Consider the following 20,035-nt stretch of genomic DNA (forward strand, 5'->3'; position numbering starts at 1 on the left):
TATGCAATTGGCCTGCTGGCATCACCGTGTTTTTGTGTTAGTACACCTGCTGCGCACCCAGCACTTTCTGTTCCGTATAGTTCAAAGGGTTTCCCATAGTCTGGCATACCTAGTGCTGGTGCCTGCGTTAGGCACTGTTTGAGTCTCTCAAATGCTGTTTCAGATTCGTCTGTATGCGAAATCCGATCAGGTTTGTTTGAAGAGACCATTTCCTGCAAAGGTAGCGCCAATATGGAAAACCCTGGGATCCAATTACGGCAATACCCACACATTCCTAAAAACGTCCTGATCTGTTGCTGGGTTTGTGGCAGTGTCATGTCTCTAATGGCTTGGATTCTATCAGCGGTCAGGTGTCTCAGTCCTTGTGTTAGACAGTGTCCCAAGTATTTTACCTTAGCTTGGCATAATTGCAACTTGTCTTTGGAGACCTTGTGACCTGTGTCTGAAAGATGAAACAGGAGCTGTTTCGTATCCTTCAGGGATGCCTCCAATGAATCAGAACACAGTAGTAGATCATCCACGTACTGTATCAACACTGATCCACTTTCCGGTTGGAAAGACTGTAAACAATCATGCAAAGCCTGAGAAAATATACTTGGACTATCTATGAAACCTTGGGGTAACCGAGTCCACGTGTATTGGACTCCTCTGTATGTGAATGCAAACAAATATTGGCTGTCAGGGTGCAGAGGTACCGAAAAGAAAGCGGAGCAGAGGTCAATAACAGTGAAAAATTTGGCAGTGGGAGGAATTTGCATTAGGATGACAGCTGGATTAGGCACTACGGGGAACTGACTCTCAACTATTTTGTTAATCCCCCTTAGATCCTGCACTAGCCTGTAACCCCTCCCCCCACTCTTTTTAACAGGGAAGATGGGACTATTTGCTGTGCTGGACGTTCTTACTAGAATGCCCTGTTGTAGCAAGCGCTCTATTACCGGGAAAACTCCTAACTCCACCTCTGGCTTCAGAGGATACTGTGGGATTTTTGGAGCTATCCTACCATCTTTTACTTGTACTACTACTGGAGCTACATTTGCCATTAATCCAGTGTCCTGTCCATCTTTTGTCCAAAGCGACTCTGGTATCTGAGATGTCATCTCTTCTACTTGGGATGGATTCCTATTTGTCATAATGGAATGTGACATTAATTTTGATGGGGAGTCTAACATGTCTCGTACTTCCTGAGCGTGATTCTCAGGGATGTCCAAGAATACACCTTCAGGAGTACAATAAATGACGCAACCCATTTTACATAGTAAGTCTCTACCCAGGAGATTAGTTGGTGCAGATGCAGCCAGCAAAAAGGAATGCTTGGTATGCAAAGGCCCTATTGTAATCTCGGCTGGTTTGCTAACAGGGTAGTGCTGGACTACTCCTGTTACTCCTATGGCTGGAACTGTCCTACCAGTGGTTCTCATGCCCACTGTCGAATTGATCACTGACTTGGCCGCCCCTGTGTCTACAAGAAAGTTTAAAGTTTTACCGGCTACATTGATTGCAATCTCTGGTTCGCTTCCAAGACTGGCAATCAATTTAACTGGTTGCAGATTACAGGTATGGCCACACCCCTATTGGGTATGCTGACCTCCCTGAATCCCGCTGGCAGCAACTACTTGTGAGGGAGTTAGTTGGGAACTACCAGAGGCATGCCAATCTCTGTTTGGGGGATATCTTTTTGTTTCCCCTGTATGTGGCTCAAAACTCCGCCTCTGTGGACCCTGCTCCCAATGTCGTGTGTTGTGTTGTTGTCTAGGGGGTTGAAAAGATCTTTGTACATTTCTTACTCTACAGTCTCGTGCAAAGTGTCCTGGTTTGTTACAAGAAAAACATGTTATTACACTTGCCTTACCCACAGGATTCGGTGGTACATACGCAGGCTGCCTTGTGGTCAGCGCCTGTATACTTACGGACATCAACTTATCACTTTGCGACTCCCTGTGCCTAGTGATATTTCTGTCGTGATCAATAGCAGCCTCTCTCAAGGTGGACACTGACAGACCTCGCCAACATGGCTGCGTGGTCTGTACCCTAGCTTTTAATGTTTCTTTCAAACCATCCATCAGTACAGATACTGCTACTTCTCGATGGTTTGGGTTGGTCTTAATGTCCTCTATACCAGTGTACTTTGCCATTTCTAATAGTGCCCGGTGAAAATATTCTGTTGCCGTTTCGGACTCCTTTTGCTTAATGGAAAATATTTTATTCCATTTAACAACGGCTGGGAAATACTCTTTTAGCTGTAAATTTATCCTTTTTACATTATCCTTGTTGTACACGTCTGTAAGCGGTACATCTTTATCCAATGCACAATCAGCTAAAAACTGAGTTGCATCAACATTGGAAGGTAAACAAGCTCTTAGCAGTATCTGCCAATCCTTGTTGTTGGGTTCTACCGTGTTACCTAAATCCCTGATGTATTTTTGGCTAGCAACTAAATCCTTCCTGGGGTCAGGAAATTCGGACACTATTGTTCTTAATTCCATTCTGGAAAATGGAGTGTACATGGCAATGTTCCTTATGGGAGTGGCTCCAGACACATCTGTTTTTCCATTGGGAACTGCTATTACCCTTACAGGAGCAATTCTAACAGCCTCTTCCTGTGTAGATTCTACAGCTTGTTGTGGTACAATTGTTTCAGTGTAGTGCATGGTGCCGTACTTACCCGTTGACACGACCTCACCTATCCCTCCGCTAGGGGCTTTCACTAATCTCGTGGGTGTCGCTGTGCCTACTGTGGTCTCTGCTATGGTGGCTGCAAGAGAGAGAGCTGAAATTGTTGCTGAATCGTCTTCTTGATCACACTCCTGAGGAAGGTTCAAAACAGGGTACATCTTGCACGGGTTAATACTTGCATGAGTTATTTGGTTAACATCATTAACATTTACAGTGTTACTAAGAGTTTGTGTTTTACAACCCAGTGCGTTTCTCTCCGCAATCAACTTCTCTCCTGCAATGTATGGTGGAGGAGGAGCTGTGGCAATCAACTTCCTGACTGCCCCAGATCCCGCCGCCAGAGCCAAACCTCTCTGTATCTCACCTTCCTGGTGCCATAACTGTAAATAATCATGATGCTGAATTCGTCTCTTTGCTGATTTTACGAGACATATCCTCCTCCTTAAATTTTGTAACACCTCTGGACTGAAGCTACCTATTCTTGGGAACTTGTCCCTGTCTTGTACAGTCATTCTCTCCCATTCATCACATAAAGATTCGGTGTGAATTCCATATTTTTCACACATTACATATCGTGCCGACCCAACTGGTCGGTTCACAGAATCAACCTGAACCAGGGTTGATCGCCCCCTACCTGAGCAACTGGCCCCCATAGTCTGTAGGTGTTGCTTAGTCCTCCTTGGATTTTCTGTATCAAGGTTTTCAGCAAGCCTTTTCAGACAACCAAATTACTCCACAGTAGGCCGGCGGTGGCGGTTTACCGAGTACCCCACTCACTCGCCCACCTCGACCAATACGACCTGATCACACCGACGTGGTGCTGGCGTACTCGATACAGGGCCCCTATGGAACCTTCAGTTTACTGGAACATATGAGGGTTACCCGCAGGACACTTACTCTTTCCAGTAAAGGTGGGGTTGTTAGATAGTTCCTGAGTGACCAGCGAACTTCCCTTCCAAAAATAAAAAATTACACAAATCACGTCAGAATGTACAAATAGCGTTTGTGACCACTTTACTCTAATGGTATTAGGTCAGATTACTAACTACTGCACACAATTACGTGCGGTCCAATCGTTCAGTACACGAGCACTACTTGTCATGTACTGAAAGACCAATGGAATCGATGTTTCCGGCCGCGATTCCTTCAGCAAGAGCTTATGGCCTATATGGGTTCTGCACCAACACCCCAGGCGTTGTGCCACTGGACTTTTATAGCGGACCTTTTACCTTACGACCTCCTGGTCTTGTTCCTTATGACCTCCTGGTCTTGTTCCTTATGACCTCCTGGTCTTGTTACCTTATGGTCCGCTATACTCTAATGCTCAAATATTATTTAACCAGGGATGCCTCCCTGGCCACCGTATATGTCACTTACACGTATGTCCCTTGACGAGTACCCGGCTTTCCTTTTGGTTCCACCTTAAAGTTATATAAACTTTTGTATACAAAACACACTCACTCAACACAAGTACACTTTTGTTTCTATATCTATTTCTGCGCAGAAATTGTCTTCAGGCCAAGAGTGTTACCAATTAGGAGCAGGATCTGTTAAACTAAATTTCAGATTTTTCCAAAAATAGATTTGCGTTATTTACCGCTTCGCGTTACTTATCGCTTTTGCGCTAATTATCGCTTTGCGCTAATTCAACTTTTCGTGACTTGGGCTACGTGGGCGTAACCAGACGCTACGTTGCGTAATGTACGCTGCGTGCGTCCTGCCTTTCGGATTGCGTACGCTAGTCTTTGTTAGTTACACGTGTACGCAATGCAAAGGATCCACCGTAACACAATATATATATTTTTATCAATGTAAATGATCCCTGATCATCTACCGCAATCCACACTGACTGCCTTGTATCTCAGACAAACCGTGTGTTTGTTCTATACTTTAACTATTACCTCTAATAACAGCAAATCTCTTTTTAGCACTTTCTATCAACTATAAAAATTGGCAAACAGGAATAGTGATATACGAAATTTGAAAAAGAAATGCAGATAAATGTATGCGAACGCAAGACAAAAGAAAAATAAACAGTTTTAAAAGACACAAGCGTTTTGTTCTTACTTCCGGTTACCGGATTCCTTCAGCACTCTTTACCTAAGCGAAGCAGACGCTTATCCCGTCAGCAACTGCGAGACAACCTCCCACCCTTTGCTGGAGGGATAATGTCTGCTGATCTACCTAGTGCAGATGTGAAAAGGACCGGGCGAGCCCGCAATTGACAATGCTAAATTCCTTTGTCGTATAAACAACCCTTATGAAGCTAAGAACACTGTACGCTGTTTACTTAAGAAATACCGTAATGATACGCTATTTGCGTAACGATCGCTCAGCCGTAGGCGAGACGCTCAAGCGTCACGTTCGCTCACGGCCCAGTGATCACAGGACACGTTATTGGTTATGTCTAGGGGAAAGATTCGCTATGGCGTAGCATACGCTCGAGACCACGAGGAGGTCACCAGCGATGCAGACGCTCACAACACTATACCTTGATATTAAACCTTATACCGATGAAACACACAGAATACCTTAATGTGAGTACAGGGTGTAAATGCAACCTTGTGTAACCTGACTACCTACAAAGCTGTTTGAGCGTCACCGACGCTCAAGTGAACACTTAACACTATAGTAAATACACTGATACTGGTTTTAGGTTTCCAAAGCCTATTAACTGTATTATGTCTAATATACTTGTAAAAGGGGATAACAGTACATATGATACACTACAATATAACAGAGACTTCCTAACCACAGAACTAAACAATAAATACAAAAAGACAATACTACACTGACCTAAATGCAATACAATACAATACTACTATGAAGTATTTAAGAGAAAAAGAGGAGAGAGAGAGATAGAGAGAGAGAGAGAGAAATTGGCTCGCAGAAAGACAATGATAACGGAGAGAAAACTTACGCACAAAGGGTATGATCGCCTGCGCCTCGATATCCAGCTCCCGGTTATCAGCAGATAACCGTTGATGAGAGAGTGAGAGCTGGATGTGGTCGGCCTGCCTATTTATGCCCCACACACAATGCAATCTCCTGGTCCTACAATCCCATTGTCCATTGGCCGAAGGAATTCGGCCCTGTATCATAACAAAAGGTCATAGGGTGATTCATACAGGTGGGCTGTGACGATTTCCAACAGCTCAGGTGGGTGGGAAACTGGGTTTCCCGCCGCATACCTGAGTATGTGTAAATAATAGAAATGGACATAAACTTCTTATGTCCATAACTATTCGCACGAGCGATTAATACGCTCCAAACCAACACCGGAATATTGCTAATTAAATACTCTTCCGATGGGTACCAAACACTGCTGTATAATTCCTGTTAGACCCTTCGTACGATATAAGGAGGGATTCCTCAGCTCTGGGACATTGTACTTTAACCAAACTTACAGAATCTATCAAAGGGACCATGATCTATAAACTACATTAATTGTGAACATCTGTAACGAATGAGTCGCACGCTACGATCACATAAACTCTACCGTAAATGCGCATACTGCGCGTGCGAGTGCACGCTATTGCGAGTATGCGCTTCCACGGGAGAGCGTACGCACGCGCAGCACGGACCAGTGTGCGGTGCAAATATGGCAGTGTGCATTAAGACATTTTTCTGACTTTGACATTAGTTACATCTCACATAAGCCAAAATCGTAAGCACATATAGTCCATATCTCAAGAAAAGTTAGTCAATATCGGTGGTGCTGGGCTCCGGGGAGTTCAAGGGAAATAGCACAGTCAAAATCGGCCATAGCAACGATCTCACCGTGTGTACACACCTTTACCTAGATCAGGATAACTCAAAAACGTATCGGCAAAATATTCAAAGAAGTGTTTGTTTAAAAAAATTATAATTTAGAGTTAAATACAGGTACACCACCAAAAATCCGTCACATTTGGTTCCAGCACTGTGCCGGATTATCCATTTTGCCGGATTATCGGTGGTATATACAGCGGCATCCTGGCGGTTTACTCTCCCACCCCCTAATCCTAAACCTTCTACAGCCTGAGACTCTTCCACAGCCTAATTGAGCCCTCCCGCAAACTAACTCCCCCCAACAGCACCTAAACCTCCCACAGCGTGAGTGAGCTTTCCCGCAGCCTGACTCTACCCCGCAGCCTAATTGAGCCCTCCCGCAGCCTGACTGAGCACTCCCGCAGCTTGACAGCCCTCCTGCAGCCTAACTCTACCCCGCAGCCTAATTGAGGCCTCTCACAGCCTGAGTCCTGCCACAGCCTGACTGAGCCCTCCTGTAGCCGAATTCCCTCCCAAAGACTATTGTGTCCAAATTAAAAGAGGTGCCGGATAATCAATGTTGTACCTGTACTCATAATAATGCGACAGCTATTATATCTTGTTATAATAGTGTCCATAGATGCAGGTAATGTAGGTATTGCCAGGGCTGCCAAGAGAAATCCTGGGCCCCGGTACAACCACTTCCTACGCCTCCGCGCCCCCCCTGGAGGGGGTGTGACCACAGCATGCTGGGGGCATGACCACACCTCTTTGGGGGAATGTCTAGCACATGAGAAGCACCCACTCACAGGAGCATGGTATGCATCCCATATTGCACATACAGTAAATACACTGATACCTTCACTTTAAATCTTATTGGATTTATTTTGGCTCAAACAGAGAGACATGTACATACAGTATACTGAACCTGAAGATCACCATATAAATATCCAAGGCATATGCCTCAAAAGGATCCAAGAGTATATCATTGGCAATAAAGCATGAGATTCAATCAATGAAGCTAGAATGCAGTATCGCATATAAAGTAACACTACAACAGCGCGGTTAATTTCAGATAACAAAAACAGGATAGAGGTAAATATTCCGGCCCCCGATGTTATGTGAGGTGGCCAGCAGCTATATATAGTAGAGATGAGCGGGTTCGGTTCCTCGGAATCCGAACCCCCCCGAACTTCAGCCTTTTTACACGGGTCCGAGGCAGACTCGGATCTTCCCGCCTTGCTCGGCTAACCCGAGCGCGCCCGAACGTCATCATCCCGCTGTCGGATTCTCGCGAGGCTCGTATTCTATCGCGAGACTCAGATTCTATATAAGGAGCCGCGCGTCGCCGCCATTTTCACACGTTCATTGAGATTGATAGGGAGAGGACGTGGCTGGCGTACTCTCCGTTTAGATAGAGAGTGAGACACTTGATTTACTAGTAATTTAATTTTAGTAATTTTGGGGAGCATTAGGAGTACTCAGAGAGTGCAGAGTTTTGCTGATAGTTATACTAGTGACCACCAGTTTTATTTATTATTTAAAATCCGTTCTCTGCCTGAAAAAAAACGATACACAGTCACATACCATATCTGTGCTCAGCCTCAGTGTGCTGCATGATAATATCATCTATGTATATCTGACTGTGCTGAGTGCTCACTGCTCACACAGCTTAATTGTGGGGGAGACTGGGGAGCAGTTATAGCAGGAGTACATAACAGTGCACACTTTTGCTGCCAGTGTGACTGACCAGTGACCACCAGTATATTGTCTGCCTGAAAAAGTTAAACACTCGTGTGGTGTTCTTTTTTTTTATTCTATAAACGCATTCTGCTGACAGACAGTGTCCAGCAGGTCCGTCATTCATTATATTATAATATATACCTGCAGTAGTGATATATATATATATTTTTTATATCATTATCATCCAGTCTATACTAGCAGACGCAGTACGGTAGTCCACGGCTGTAGCTACCTCTGTGTCGGCAGTGCTCACCCATAATTGTATACCTACCTGTGGTGGGTTTTTTTTTTCTATCTTCTTCATACTAGTAGTTTAGGAGTCTGCTGCTGACAGTGTCCAGCAGGTCCGTCATTATATAATATATACCTGTCCTGCAGTAGTGATATATATATATATATTTTTTATATCATTATCATCCAGTCTATACTAGCAGACGCAGTACGGTAGTCCACGGCTGTAGCTACCTCTGTGTCGGCAGTGCTCGTCCATAATTGTATACCTACCTGTGGTGGTTTTTTTTTTCTATCTTCTTCATACTAGTAGTTTAAGAGTCTGCTGCTGACAGTGTCCAGCAGGTCCGTCATTATATAATATATACCTGTCCTGCAGTAGTGACATATATATATATTTTTTATATCATTATCATCCAGTCTATACTAGCAGACGCAGTACGGTAGTCCACGGCTGTAGCTACCTCTGTGTCGGCAGTGCTCGTCCATAATTGTATACCTACCTGTGGTGGGTTTTTTTTTTCTATCTTCTTCATACTAGTAGTTTAGGAGTCTGCTGCTGACAGTGTCCAGCAGGTCCGTCATTATATAATATATACCTGTCCTGCAGTAGTGATATATATATATTTTTTATATCATTATCATCCAGTCTATACTAGCAGACGCAGTACGGTAGTCCACGGCTGTAGCTACCTCTGTGTCGGCAGTGCTCGTCCATAATTGTATACCTACCTGTGGTGGGTTTTTTTTTTCTATCTTCTTCATACTAGTAGTTTAGGAGTCTGCTGCTGACAGTGTCCAGCAGGTCCGTCATTATATAATATATACCTGTCCTGCAGTAGTGATATATATATATATTTTTTATATCATTATCATCCAGTCTATACTAGCAGATGCAGTACGGTAGTCCACGGCTGTAGCTACCTCTGTGTCGGCAGTCACTCGTCATCCATAAGTATACTAGTATCCATCCATCTCCATTGTTTACCTGAGGTGCCTTTTAGTTGTGCCTATTAAAATATGGAGAACAAAAATGTTGAGGTTCCAAAAATAGGGAAAGATCAAGATCGACTTCCACCTTGTGCTGAAGCTGCTGCCACTAGTCATGGCCGAGACGATGAAATGCCATCAACGTCGTCTGCCAAGGCCGATGCCCAATGTCATAGTACAGAGCATGTAAAATCCAAAACACCAAATATCAGTAAAAAAAGGACTCAAAAATCTAAAATAAAATCGTCGGAGGAGAAGCGTAAACTTGCCAATATGCCATTTACCACACGGAGTGGCAAGGAACGGCTGAGGCCCTGGCCTATGTTCATGGCTAGTGGTTCAGCTTCACATGAGGATGGAAGCACTCAGCCTCTCGCTAGAAAAATGAAAAGACTTAAGCTGGCAAAAGCACAGCAAAGAACTGTGCGTTCTTCGAAATCACAAATCCACAAGGAGAGTCCAATTGTGTCGGTTGCAATGCCTGACCTTCCCAACACTGGACGTGAAGAGCATGCGCCTTCCACCATTTGCACGCCCCCTGCAAGTGCTGGAAGGAGCGCCCGCAGTCCAGTTCCTGATAGTCAGATTGAAGATGTCAGTGTTGAAGTACACCAGGATGAGGAGGATATGGGTGTTGCTGGCGCTGGGGAGGAAATTGACCAGGAGGATTCTGATGGTGAGGTGGTTTGTTTAAGTCAGGCACCCGGGGAGACACCTGTTGTCCGTGGGAGGAATATGGCCATTGACATGCCTGGTGAAAATACCAAAAAAATCAGCTCTTCGGTGTGGAAGTATTTCAACAGAAATGCGGACAACATTTGTCAAGCCGTGTGTTGCCTTTGTCAAGCTGTAATAAGTAGGGGTAAGGACGTTAACCACCTCGGAACATCCTCCCTTATACGTCACCTGCAGTGCATTCATCATAAGTCAGTGACAAGTTCAAAAACTTTGGGCGACAGCGGAAGCAGTCCACTGACCAGTAAATCCCTTCCTCTTGTAACCAAGCTCACGCAAACCACCCCACCAACTCCCTCAGTGTCAATTTCCTCCTTCCCCAGGAATGCCAATAGTCCTGCAGGCCATGTCACTGGCAATTCTGACGAGTCCTCTCCTGCCTGGGATTCCTCCGATGCATCCTTGAGTGTAACGCCTACTGCTGCTGGCGCTGCTGTTGTTGCTGCTGGGAGTCGATGGTCATCCCAGAGGGGAAGTCGTAAGACCACTTTTACTACTTCCACCAAGCAATTGACTGTCCAACAGTCCTTTGCGAGGAAGATGAAATATCACAGCAGTCATCCTGCTGCAAAGCGGATAACTGAGGCCTTGGCATCCTGGGCGGTGAGAAACGTGGTTCCGGTATCCATCATTACTGCAGAGCCAACTAGAGACTTGATTGAGGTACTGTGTCCCCGGTACCAAATACCATCTAGGTTCCATTTTTCTAGGCAGGCGATACCGAAAATGTACACAGACCTCAGAAAAAGACTCACCAGTGTCCTAAAAAATGCAGTTGTACCCAATGTCCACTTAACCACGGACATGTGGACAAGTGGAGCAGGGCAGACTCAGGACTATATGACTGTGACAGCCCACTGGGTAGATGTATGGACTCCCGCCGCAAGAACAGCAGCGGCGGCACCAGTAGCAGCATCTCGCAAACGCCAACTCTTTCCTAGGCAGGCTACGCTTTGTATCACCGCTTTCCAGAATACGCACACAGCTAAAAACTTCTTACGGCAACTGAGGAAGAATGGCTTACCCCAATTGGACTCTCCTGTGGATTTGTGGCATCGGACAACGCCAGCAATATTGTGTGTGCATTAAATATGGGCAAATTCCAGCACGTCCCATGTTTTGCACATACCTTGAATTTGGTGGTGCAGAATTATTTAAAAAACGACAGGGGCGTGCAAGAGATGCTGTCGGTGGCCAGAAGAATTGCGGGACACTTTCGGCGTACAGGCACCACGTACAGAAGACTGGAGCAACACCAAAAACGCCTGAACCTGCCCTGCCATCATCTGAAGCAAGAAGTGGTAACGAGGTGGAATTCAACCCTCTATATGCTTCAGAGGTTGGAGGAGCAGCAAAAGGCCATTCAAGCCTATAAAACTGAGCACGATATAGGAGGTGGAATGCACCTGTCTCAAGCGCAGTGGAGAATGATTTCAACGTTGTGCAAGGTTCTGCAACCTTTTGAACTTGCCACACGTGAAGTCAGTTCAGACACTGCCAGCCTTAGTCAGGTCATTCCCCTCATCAGGCTTTTGCAGAAGAAGCTGGAGACATTGAAGGAGGAGCTAACACAGAGCGATTCCGCTAGGCATGTGGGACTTTTGGATGGAGCCCTTAATTCGCTTAACAAGGATTCACGGGTGGTCAATCTGTTGAAATCAGAGCACTACATTTTGGCCACCGTGCTCGATCCTAGATTTAAAACCTACCTTGGATCTCTCTTTCCGGCAGACACAAGTCTGCAGGGGTTCAAAGAACTGCTGGTGAGAAAATTGTCAAGTCAAGCGGAACGCGACCTGTCAACATCTCCTCCTTCACATTCTCCCGCAACTGGGGGTGCGAGGAAAAGGCTCAGAATTCCGAGCCCACCCGCTGGCGGTGATGCAGGGCAGTCTGGAGCGACTGCTGATGCTGACATCTGGTCCGGACTGAAGGACCTGCCAACGATTACGGACATGTCGTCTACTGTCACTGCATATGATTCTCTCCCCATTGAAAGAATGGTGGAGGATTATATGAGTGACCGCATCCAAGTAGGCACGTCAGACAGTCCGTACGTATACTGGCAGGAAAAAGAGGCAATTTGGAGGCCCTTGCACAAACTGGCTTTATTCTACCTAAGTTGCCCTCCCACAAGTGTGTACTCCGAAAGAGTGTTTAGTGCCGCCGCTCACCTTGTCAGCAATCGGCGTACGAGGTTACTTCCAGAAAATGTGGAGAAGATGATGTTCATTAAAATGAATTATAATCAATTCCTCCATGGAGACATTCACCAGCAGCAATTGCCTCCACAAAGTACACAGGGAGCTGTGATGGTGGATTCCAGTGGGGACGAATTGATAATCTGTGAGGAGGGGGATGTACACGGTGATGAATCGAGAAAGTCACGTGAACGTGACGAAACGCGTTAGGACCCGCCCCTATCCACACCCAGCTCAGGTGAAATCTTCCAGGTGTTCCTTGGTCCCCGCTGCACCCTCCGTCTACAGCATCCGACATCAGCGGCTTCAGCGCACACGCCGCCACGACCGGGTTGTGAGAGAGACGGTCCATTCCTTTCCGCTGCACAGCGTATATGGACATTGCAGGACATTGAAGCCGAGGACGCTCGGCTCTTACCAGCCCATTTTGGAAAGGTATTGAATATCAATTTCAACTGAGGGACTTTTAATTCATTAGGATCCTACCAACACACCTGGTATTTATCAACTATCTAACAAGTGAATCACGGAACTTTTCACCCTAATAAGCTGAGTTATTACAATATACCACTAATTCACGTCTAGTGATTGTTCTTATATATATTTATATATATTATTCACCGGTTATTTGATAATTAATCTTTTTATATGTTTTATTAATAAACATTGTTATTTTTTACGTTGGCTCTCTGTACATTATGGTTCGTTCCTGATATTCAGCGCAGCCGTTTGTTCTTTTTCTATACTCCGAAAGAGTGTTTAGTGCCGCCGCTCACCTTGTCAGCAATCGGCGTACGAGGTTACTTCCAGAAAATGTGGAGAAGATGATGTTCATTAAAATGAATTATAATCAATTCCTCCGTGGAGACATTGACCAGCAGCAATTGCCTCCACAAAGTACACAGGGAGCTGAGATGGTGGATTCCAGTGGGGACGAATTGATAATCTGTGAGGAGGGGGATGTACACGGTGATATATCGGAGGATGATGATGAGGTGGACATCTTGCCTCTGTAGAGCCAGTTTGTGCAAGGAGAGATTAATTGCTTCTTTTTTGGTGGGGGTCCAAACCAACCCGTCATTTCAGTCACAGTCGTGTGGCAGACCCTGTCACTGAAATGATGGGTTGGTTAAAGTGTGCATGTCCTGTTTATACAACATAAGGGTGGGTGGGAGGGCCCAAGGACAATTCCATCTTGCACCTCTTTTTTCTTTCATTTTTCTTTGCGTCATGTGCTGTTTGGGGAGTGTTTTTTGGAAGGGCCAGCCTGCGTGACACTGCAGTGCCACTCCTAGATGGGCCAGGTGTTTGTGACGGCCACTAGGGTCGCTTAGCTTACTCACACAGCTACCTCATTGCGCCTCTTTTTTTCTTTGCGTCATGTGCTGTTTGGGGAGTATTTTTTGGAAGGGCCATCCTGCCTGACACTGCAGTGCCACTCCTAGATGGGCCAGGTGTTTGTGTCGGCCACTAGGGTCGCTGAGCTTAGTCACACAGCTACCTCATTGCGCCTCTTTTTTTCTTTGCATCATGTGCTGTTTGGGGAGTGTTTTTTTGAAGGGCCATCCTGCGTGACACTGCAGTGCCACTCCTAGATGGGCCAGGTGTTTGTGTCGGCCACTAGGGTCGCTTATCTTACTCACACAGCTACCTCATTGCGCCTCTTTTTTTCTTTGCGTCATGTGCTGTTTGGGGAGTGTTTTTTGGAAGGGCCATCCTGCGTGACACTGCAGTGCCACTCCTAGATGGGCCAGGTGTTTGTGTCGGCCACTAGGGTCGCTGAGCTTAGTCACACAGCTACCTCATTGCGCCTCTTTTTTTTCTTCTTTGCGTCATGTGCTGTTTGGGGAGTATTTTTTGGAAGGGCCATCCTGCCTGACACTGCAGTGCCACTCCTAGATGGGCCAGGTGTTTGTGTCGGCCACTTGGGTCGCTGAGCTTAGTCACACAGCTACCTCATTGCGCCTCTTTTTTTCTTTGCGTCATGTGCTGTTTGGGGAGTATTTTTTGGAAGGGCCATCCTGCGTGACACTGCAGTGCCACTCCTAGATGGGCCAGGTGTTTGTGTCGGCCACTTGGGTCGCTGAGCTTAGTCATCCAGCGACCTCGGTGCAAATTTTAGGACTAAAAATAATATTGTGAGGTGTGAGGTGTTCAGAATAGACTGAAAATGAGTGGAAATTATGGTTATTGAGGTTAATAATACTTTGGGATCAAAATGACCCCCAAATTCTATGATTTAAGCTGTTTTTTAGGGTTTTTTGAAAAAAACACCCGAATCCAAAACACACCCGAATCCGACAAAAAAAATTCGGTGAGGTTTTGCCAAAACGCGTTCGAACCCAAAACACGGCCGCGGAACTGAACCCAAAACCAAAACACAAAACCCGAAAAATTTCCGGTGCACATCTCTAATATATAGTATAAAGTACCAAAAAAATACCAAGCGCAAGTACTGTATGTCAGATAAGTTAATGAAAATATCATTTCGCATTAGTATTTGAAATTCTGATTTGGAATACAACTAATAGAGGTATAGTGCAACACTACAAATAAAAAAACACTGTAGCAGCAGAGTTAATATCAGTTAACAATAATAGAGACTAGCGGTGACTGAATAGGCCGCTAGTGTTGTGTGTGGTGAGCAGCTGCTGCATAGTGTGCTAAAATGACAGCAGTGAACAATATGTGAGCATACTTTTTTTCTACTGACACCTAGGGGTGGAAGAGGTAAGTAGGTATCTTCCATTGTGTATCTAGAGTTGGTCCTGGTATATCAGTGCAGGATCATACAGTAGCTATTAAGCTCAAAAGATCTACTACAAACATTATCTATATATGATATCTGTATAGGTGCAAGAGATACAATGCTGCTTCCTATTGTTATGCAAGGTAGCTGTGGACAGCAGGTGAGCAATGTTCCCTGCATGTGGACATTCTTAGATTTCATTAATAAAAGTAAAGTGCACTGTAGGCAAAGAACCGCCGGCAGCATCCGCACGAACGCGCTGCCTCCACACTAGTATTGCCCATCTGGTCCGGCTGTCACTTGGTAGCTGCAGCACCCACTAAGTTCTCAAATAGGTTGCAGGGCCGTGCTGCAGATTCCCTTCCCTCATTACGCTCCTCCAGTAGCGGATTTGCCATGGTCAAGCAGGACTTTTGCCTGGGGCGCCACCTTCCGGAGGGCGACACACCGTGGCTAGATCCGCTACTGTGCCCCTTCCCCGCTGTGCCCCCCGCCGTTGTGCCCCCCGCTGGTCCCTCGCTCTGAAGGGAACCAGACGCTAAGCGTCTAGTTTCTCTTTGTGGAGGGGACCTTTGCTGTGCTGTGCGCGATTACATCATCGCGCACCGCACAGCATTGTGGCACAGATGCTAGGGGTCATAATTGACCTCTAGTGTCTATGCTGATCCGAGGAGAGGAGCGGCGCCGGCGGCTATCTGAAGCGGTCTGGAATCAGGAACGGGGATAGTAAGTATACTTTTTTTTTAAAACTCTTCCAGCGGCAATACAGGGGGCACAAATGGGGGCGTAACTGACTATGCCCCCATGTGAAGCCACGCCCCTATAGGTTTGCCTGGGGCACAACAAGAGCAAGAACCGGCCCTGCGCTCCACCCCTCTTGGCTTCTCCATCTGTTTTCTGAAGCGCTGCAGTGTTTGGGTGGGAGGAGGCTTGTGGAAGCTGCTGCTCCAGAGCAACGTTATTATAACCTAGTAAACACACACAAACACACACACACCACACCCTAGCATATAATGTGTAACAGGAGCTATACCTGGAGTAATGTGTAAAAGGGGGCTCTACCTGGCATATTGTGTAAAAGGGGGCTCTGCCTGGCGTAATGTGTAAAAGGGGGCTTTACCTGATGTAATGTGTAAAAGGGGGCTCTGCCTGGCATAATGTGTAAAAGGGAGCTCTGTCTGGCGTAATGTGTAAAAGTGGGCTCTGCCTGGCATAATGTGTAAAAAGGGGCTTTTTTCCTGGCGTAATGTGTAAAAGGGGGCTATACTTGGCATAATGTGTAAAAGGGGGCTCTCTACATGGCGTAATGTGTAAAAGAATGCTCTACCTGGAGTAATGTGTAAAAGGGGACTCTACATGATATAATATGTAAAAGGGGGGCTCTACCTGGAGTAATGTATAAAAGGGAGCTCTACCTGGCGTAATGTGTAAATGTAATGTGTAAAATGGGCTCTACATGGCGTAGTGAATATAAGTGGCACTACTGTGTGGCATACTGTCACTTGAATAATGGAGACTACTGTGTGGCGTAATATGTATTGGTATTATTTTGTGACCACGCCCCTTCTCAAATAAGCAACACCTCTATATTTTTGTTGCGCACCTTCACTGTCACCTTCACACTGTCCCTGCTTCAAATATGCGTTGAGGGTGGCACCAATTCTCTTTCTGGCACACGGCACCAAAATGTCTAGTTACGGCTCTGGGTGCAAGGGTCAATGGTGGGAAAGATGGTGAAGTCTAAAGACACATTTCAGCGTATATGGACACTAACAGTGGTCGTCTCAGTCCTTGCATATTCGCACAGGGAAGGATATTGTAGCAGCATTTGCATAAAGTCGCAGATGGGCACCCACCAATGGACACAGGTGCTTCTGCATCCACCAATCAGGCTCAGAAAAAGAACAAGTAATAAGAGATTGACAAAAATGAAACATAACTACATGTTTCAATACTCTTGTAAGATATAATTTTTTTTAACATTTACAAAAAACGTCCACTGTATTTGTTCATGAGTTTACCTAGGATCAGCTGGTTTAGAGTGTTTGGAAAACATTAGACTGTTTTGTAGCCTCCAGTGATCTGAGCTATAAATCCATGAATTGGCCAAGAGCCAGTTGGCATCAGCCACAGATCAGATGGCTGGAAAATAAAATCATGATCTTACATATCTAAAAGAACATAAACTGGAATGGAAGCCTTTCCTGACCAAAGAAGATTTTTGGATTGTGGACACGCTGCACATATGTAGGGATGTGTGTATAATAATATTTTATGGGCAATACGATACCAGTTTGTGAAACTTCTCCACCGCCTGCTTCATTAACTGCACACTGGCCCCTGTCCTCTTCCTTTCCTTTTCCATTCTTCTGTGAATACATTGTCTCTTCCTCCACCTCAGCCCATAGATGGATGCCACCAGGAGACATCCAAATGTGACCAAGAGCTTGTACTCCAGCAAGTGCTCTGAGAGGATCCAAGTCAGCTTGTACCACATGATATCACTCAGTATCTGACTCTAAGCAGACAAACAACTGCTGGTTTTATGCTGCATAAGTTTGGCTAAGTTTCAAGTCATTCTTTTTATAATGAATTCTTAAAGGCAGAGCATTGAATGAATTCGGAGAACTGACACATACATCCCATTAACCTTGAGTGTTGGCAAGGGTCCCGTGCTGATAGCACGTGTCTGGTTTTTCTGGATTAGAGCCTGCATTTTTTTCCCCTAGGGAATTCTGCTCTGTGCTGAACAGGTATACTCCTCGCCACTGGTTTCTCTGTCATAGCGTAACCAGCCAGTTATAGCCAGTGGGGTTTTTTTGTATATTTTTTTTTTTTTGAGTACCCAGAAACCCTCCTCCCTGTGACGGGCCAATTGTTTTTTCAGAGATGGAGCTAGTCTTTGTCTCATTACCGGCCATGGGACGTCCACAATCAGAGATATGCGGCAGCTCCTTAATCAGAGAGCTCTGATTAGCAAAGCTCCTCTTTGCACTAGATACAGATGGCTGGGGGAGCTTCCGCACATGCCCAGTTGCAGCAGAGCCACTCACATGTACTGAGGTCTCAGACCCCAAACCAGGTGGCTAGCCTGAATCTGGAATGCTCGACAGGCATGGCAGCAGTGACGGATCTGGAGGGATCCCTGTCCCATCTGCTGATGTGGGGGGGACCCAGTGTTGGCTTCCTTCATGGCGGTGGTCCTGGATCCCAAAGAATTTAGACCTCACCAGTCACTCCTGCAGAGGTCGGCAGCAGTTGCGGGTCTAGAGGCTTTTTACTGTTGCACCACATGAAAAATGGCAGCAGGCCTGACTCTGTAGGGATTCAGGCCCCACCAATCATATCACAACAGTTTAAAAAAGGCGATGTGAGAGAGTCAATCAGGGCCAATTGTAGTTTGCCGCATCATTGCCCCGCTTCATGGTGCTGACTTGTATTAGTTAGCTCATGTCACTGTGGGGCAGATTTATTAAGCCTGATGAAGTGATAAAGTGAAAGGTGATAAAGTCCCAGCCAATCAGCTCCTATCTACCATGTAACAGGCTGGGTTTGAAAAATGACAGTTAGGAACTGACTGGCTTGAAGTTTATCTCCGTCCACTGTATCACTTCACCGGGCTTAATAAATCTGCCCCTGAGGCTCAGTTCAGCAGCAGAGTGGGAGTGAGGAAGAGCTCCTGAAGGCTAAAGAAGCAAGAAGAGGTGCAGAAGATGGCATATTAAAGAGCCAATGCCCAACAGCAGAGGGGCCAGTGAAGATTCTAGCAGCACCCAATTCTCCCTGAGTGAAGACTGATGGAATCTCTGAAGTGGTGGGAATTGTCCTCCCTTAGATGAAGACTCCAGGAAGCCCTGAGGTGGTGGAGTTGGCCACCTCAGGCGAAGACCACATGGTGGTTGTGGCTGAATGAGGACTGGTTCAGCCTAAGACAAGGGAGCAGGTAAGACCCTGTGTCACAGCACCCCACCCAAGCCTGTGCTCAGATATGCCAACATGGGCAGTCGTGATGTTGGTTTTACTCAAGCTGCCACCACAAAGAGTATTGAATAACGCCCTTGCATTTGCCAAACACTTAAGTCACATTACAAAATGTCACAGTTTTTAACCATATGTAGCATGGGCCTCTCTAGACACATGAGATAATGCTAATCATTTTTGGGGATTTTTTGAGAACTATCTCCAGGGATAATTTACAAACAAAACAGGTAAATAACAAGATGTACAATTATGATATGCACAGATGGACATAGAAGAAAATAAAAGGAATAAAGTAAAAAAAAAACTAAATATTCTTACTCTGAGCTTTCAGGTCATTCTTAGTGGGGGATACCAAAGAAAAGCAGAAGATGGGATGACTCCTAGCATGAAGCTACTCCCTTGAAGAGTGACAATCTGCTGTGTGTGGTTCTAAGCCATATAGTTCCACAACCCCTTCTTCCTCAGTATCCCCCACCCTCCAGGGTCAAAAATACTATCCCTTTTACCACTAAGCTCATATATCTCTCTTGCTTAAGGAGCTTGGTTGAAAAGTGATACCTTTTGGTAGGATATAGGGTCCCCCAACCTGGCTAGGGTTTATCATTACTATTCAAAGAATTGTTTGACTTTCACCTCCCTTTTCAGCATAATTCCCACCCACTTCAATCTGAAGAAATATCTTAGCCTTAAAAAGGGACACAGAGAGGGGGTCAGAGTGTAACCATTTGTAGAATGGCTTTGGGTGCTGCTGCACTCGCCGCCAGCAACAACCTCCTGCAGACCTTTGTTATATGAAGGCCTTGTGAAAAAAATCCAAAAAGTGCCAATACAGGTGCTAAAGGTAAGTATCTTACTGAGGGGTCTATTTACTAAGCCTCGGATGGAGATAAAGTGGACGGAGGTAAAGTTCCAGCCACTCAGCTTCTGTCATTTTTCAAACACATTGTGGGCCAGATGTACTAAGCCACAAAAAGTGATA

The 20,035-nt window shown here is 45.6% G+C and overlaps 1 protein-coding gene across 1 annotated transcript in view; it reads right to left on the bottom strand.

The window, feature by feature from the left end:
• LOC134956695 (vitamin D3 hydroxylase-associated protein-like) overlaps window positions 1–17,574 on the bottom strand; it is a 214,873-nt gene extending 197,299 nt beyond the window's left edge. The window contains exon 1 of the mRNA XM_063938702.1: window positions 17,366–17,574. Coding sequence (XP_063794772.1) covers window positions 17,366–17,572 — 207 coding nt within the window. The 5' untranslated portion in view covers window positions 17,573–17,574. The remainder of the gene's footprint in view (window positions 1–17,365) is intronic.
• Between the last annotated feature and the right edge of the window lie 2,461 nt (window positions 17,575–20,035).

This window comes from Pseudophryne corroboree, chromosome 9 (genome assembly GCF_028390025.1).
Source record: "Pseudophryne corroboree isolate aPseCor3 chromosome 9, aPseCor3.hap2, whole genome shotgun sequence".
Taxonomy (NCBI): Eukaryota; Metazoa; Chordata; class Amphibia; order Anura; family Myobatrachidae; genus Pseudophryne; species Pseudophryne corroboree.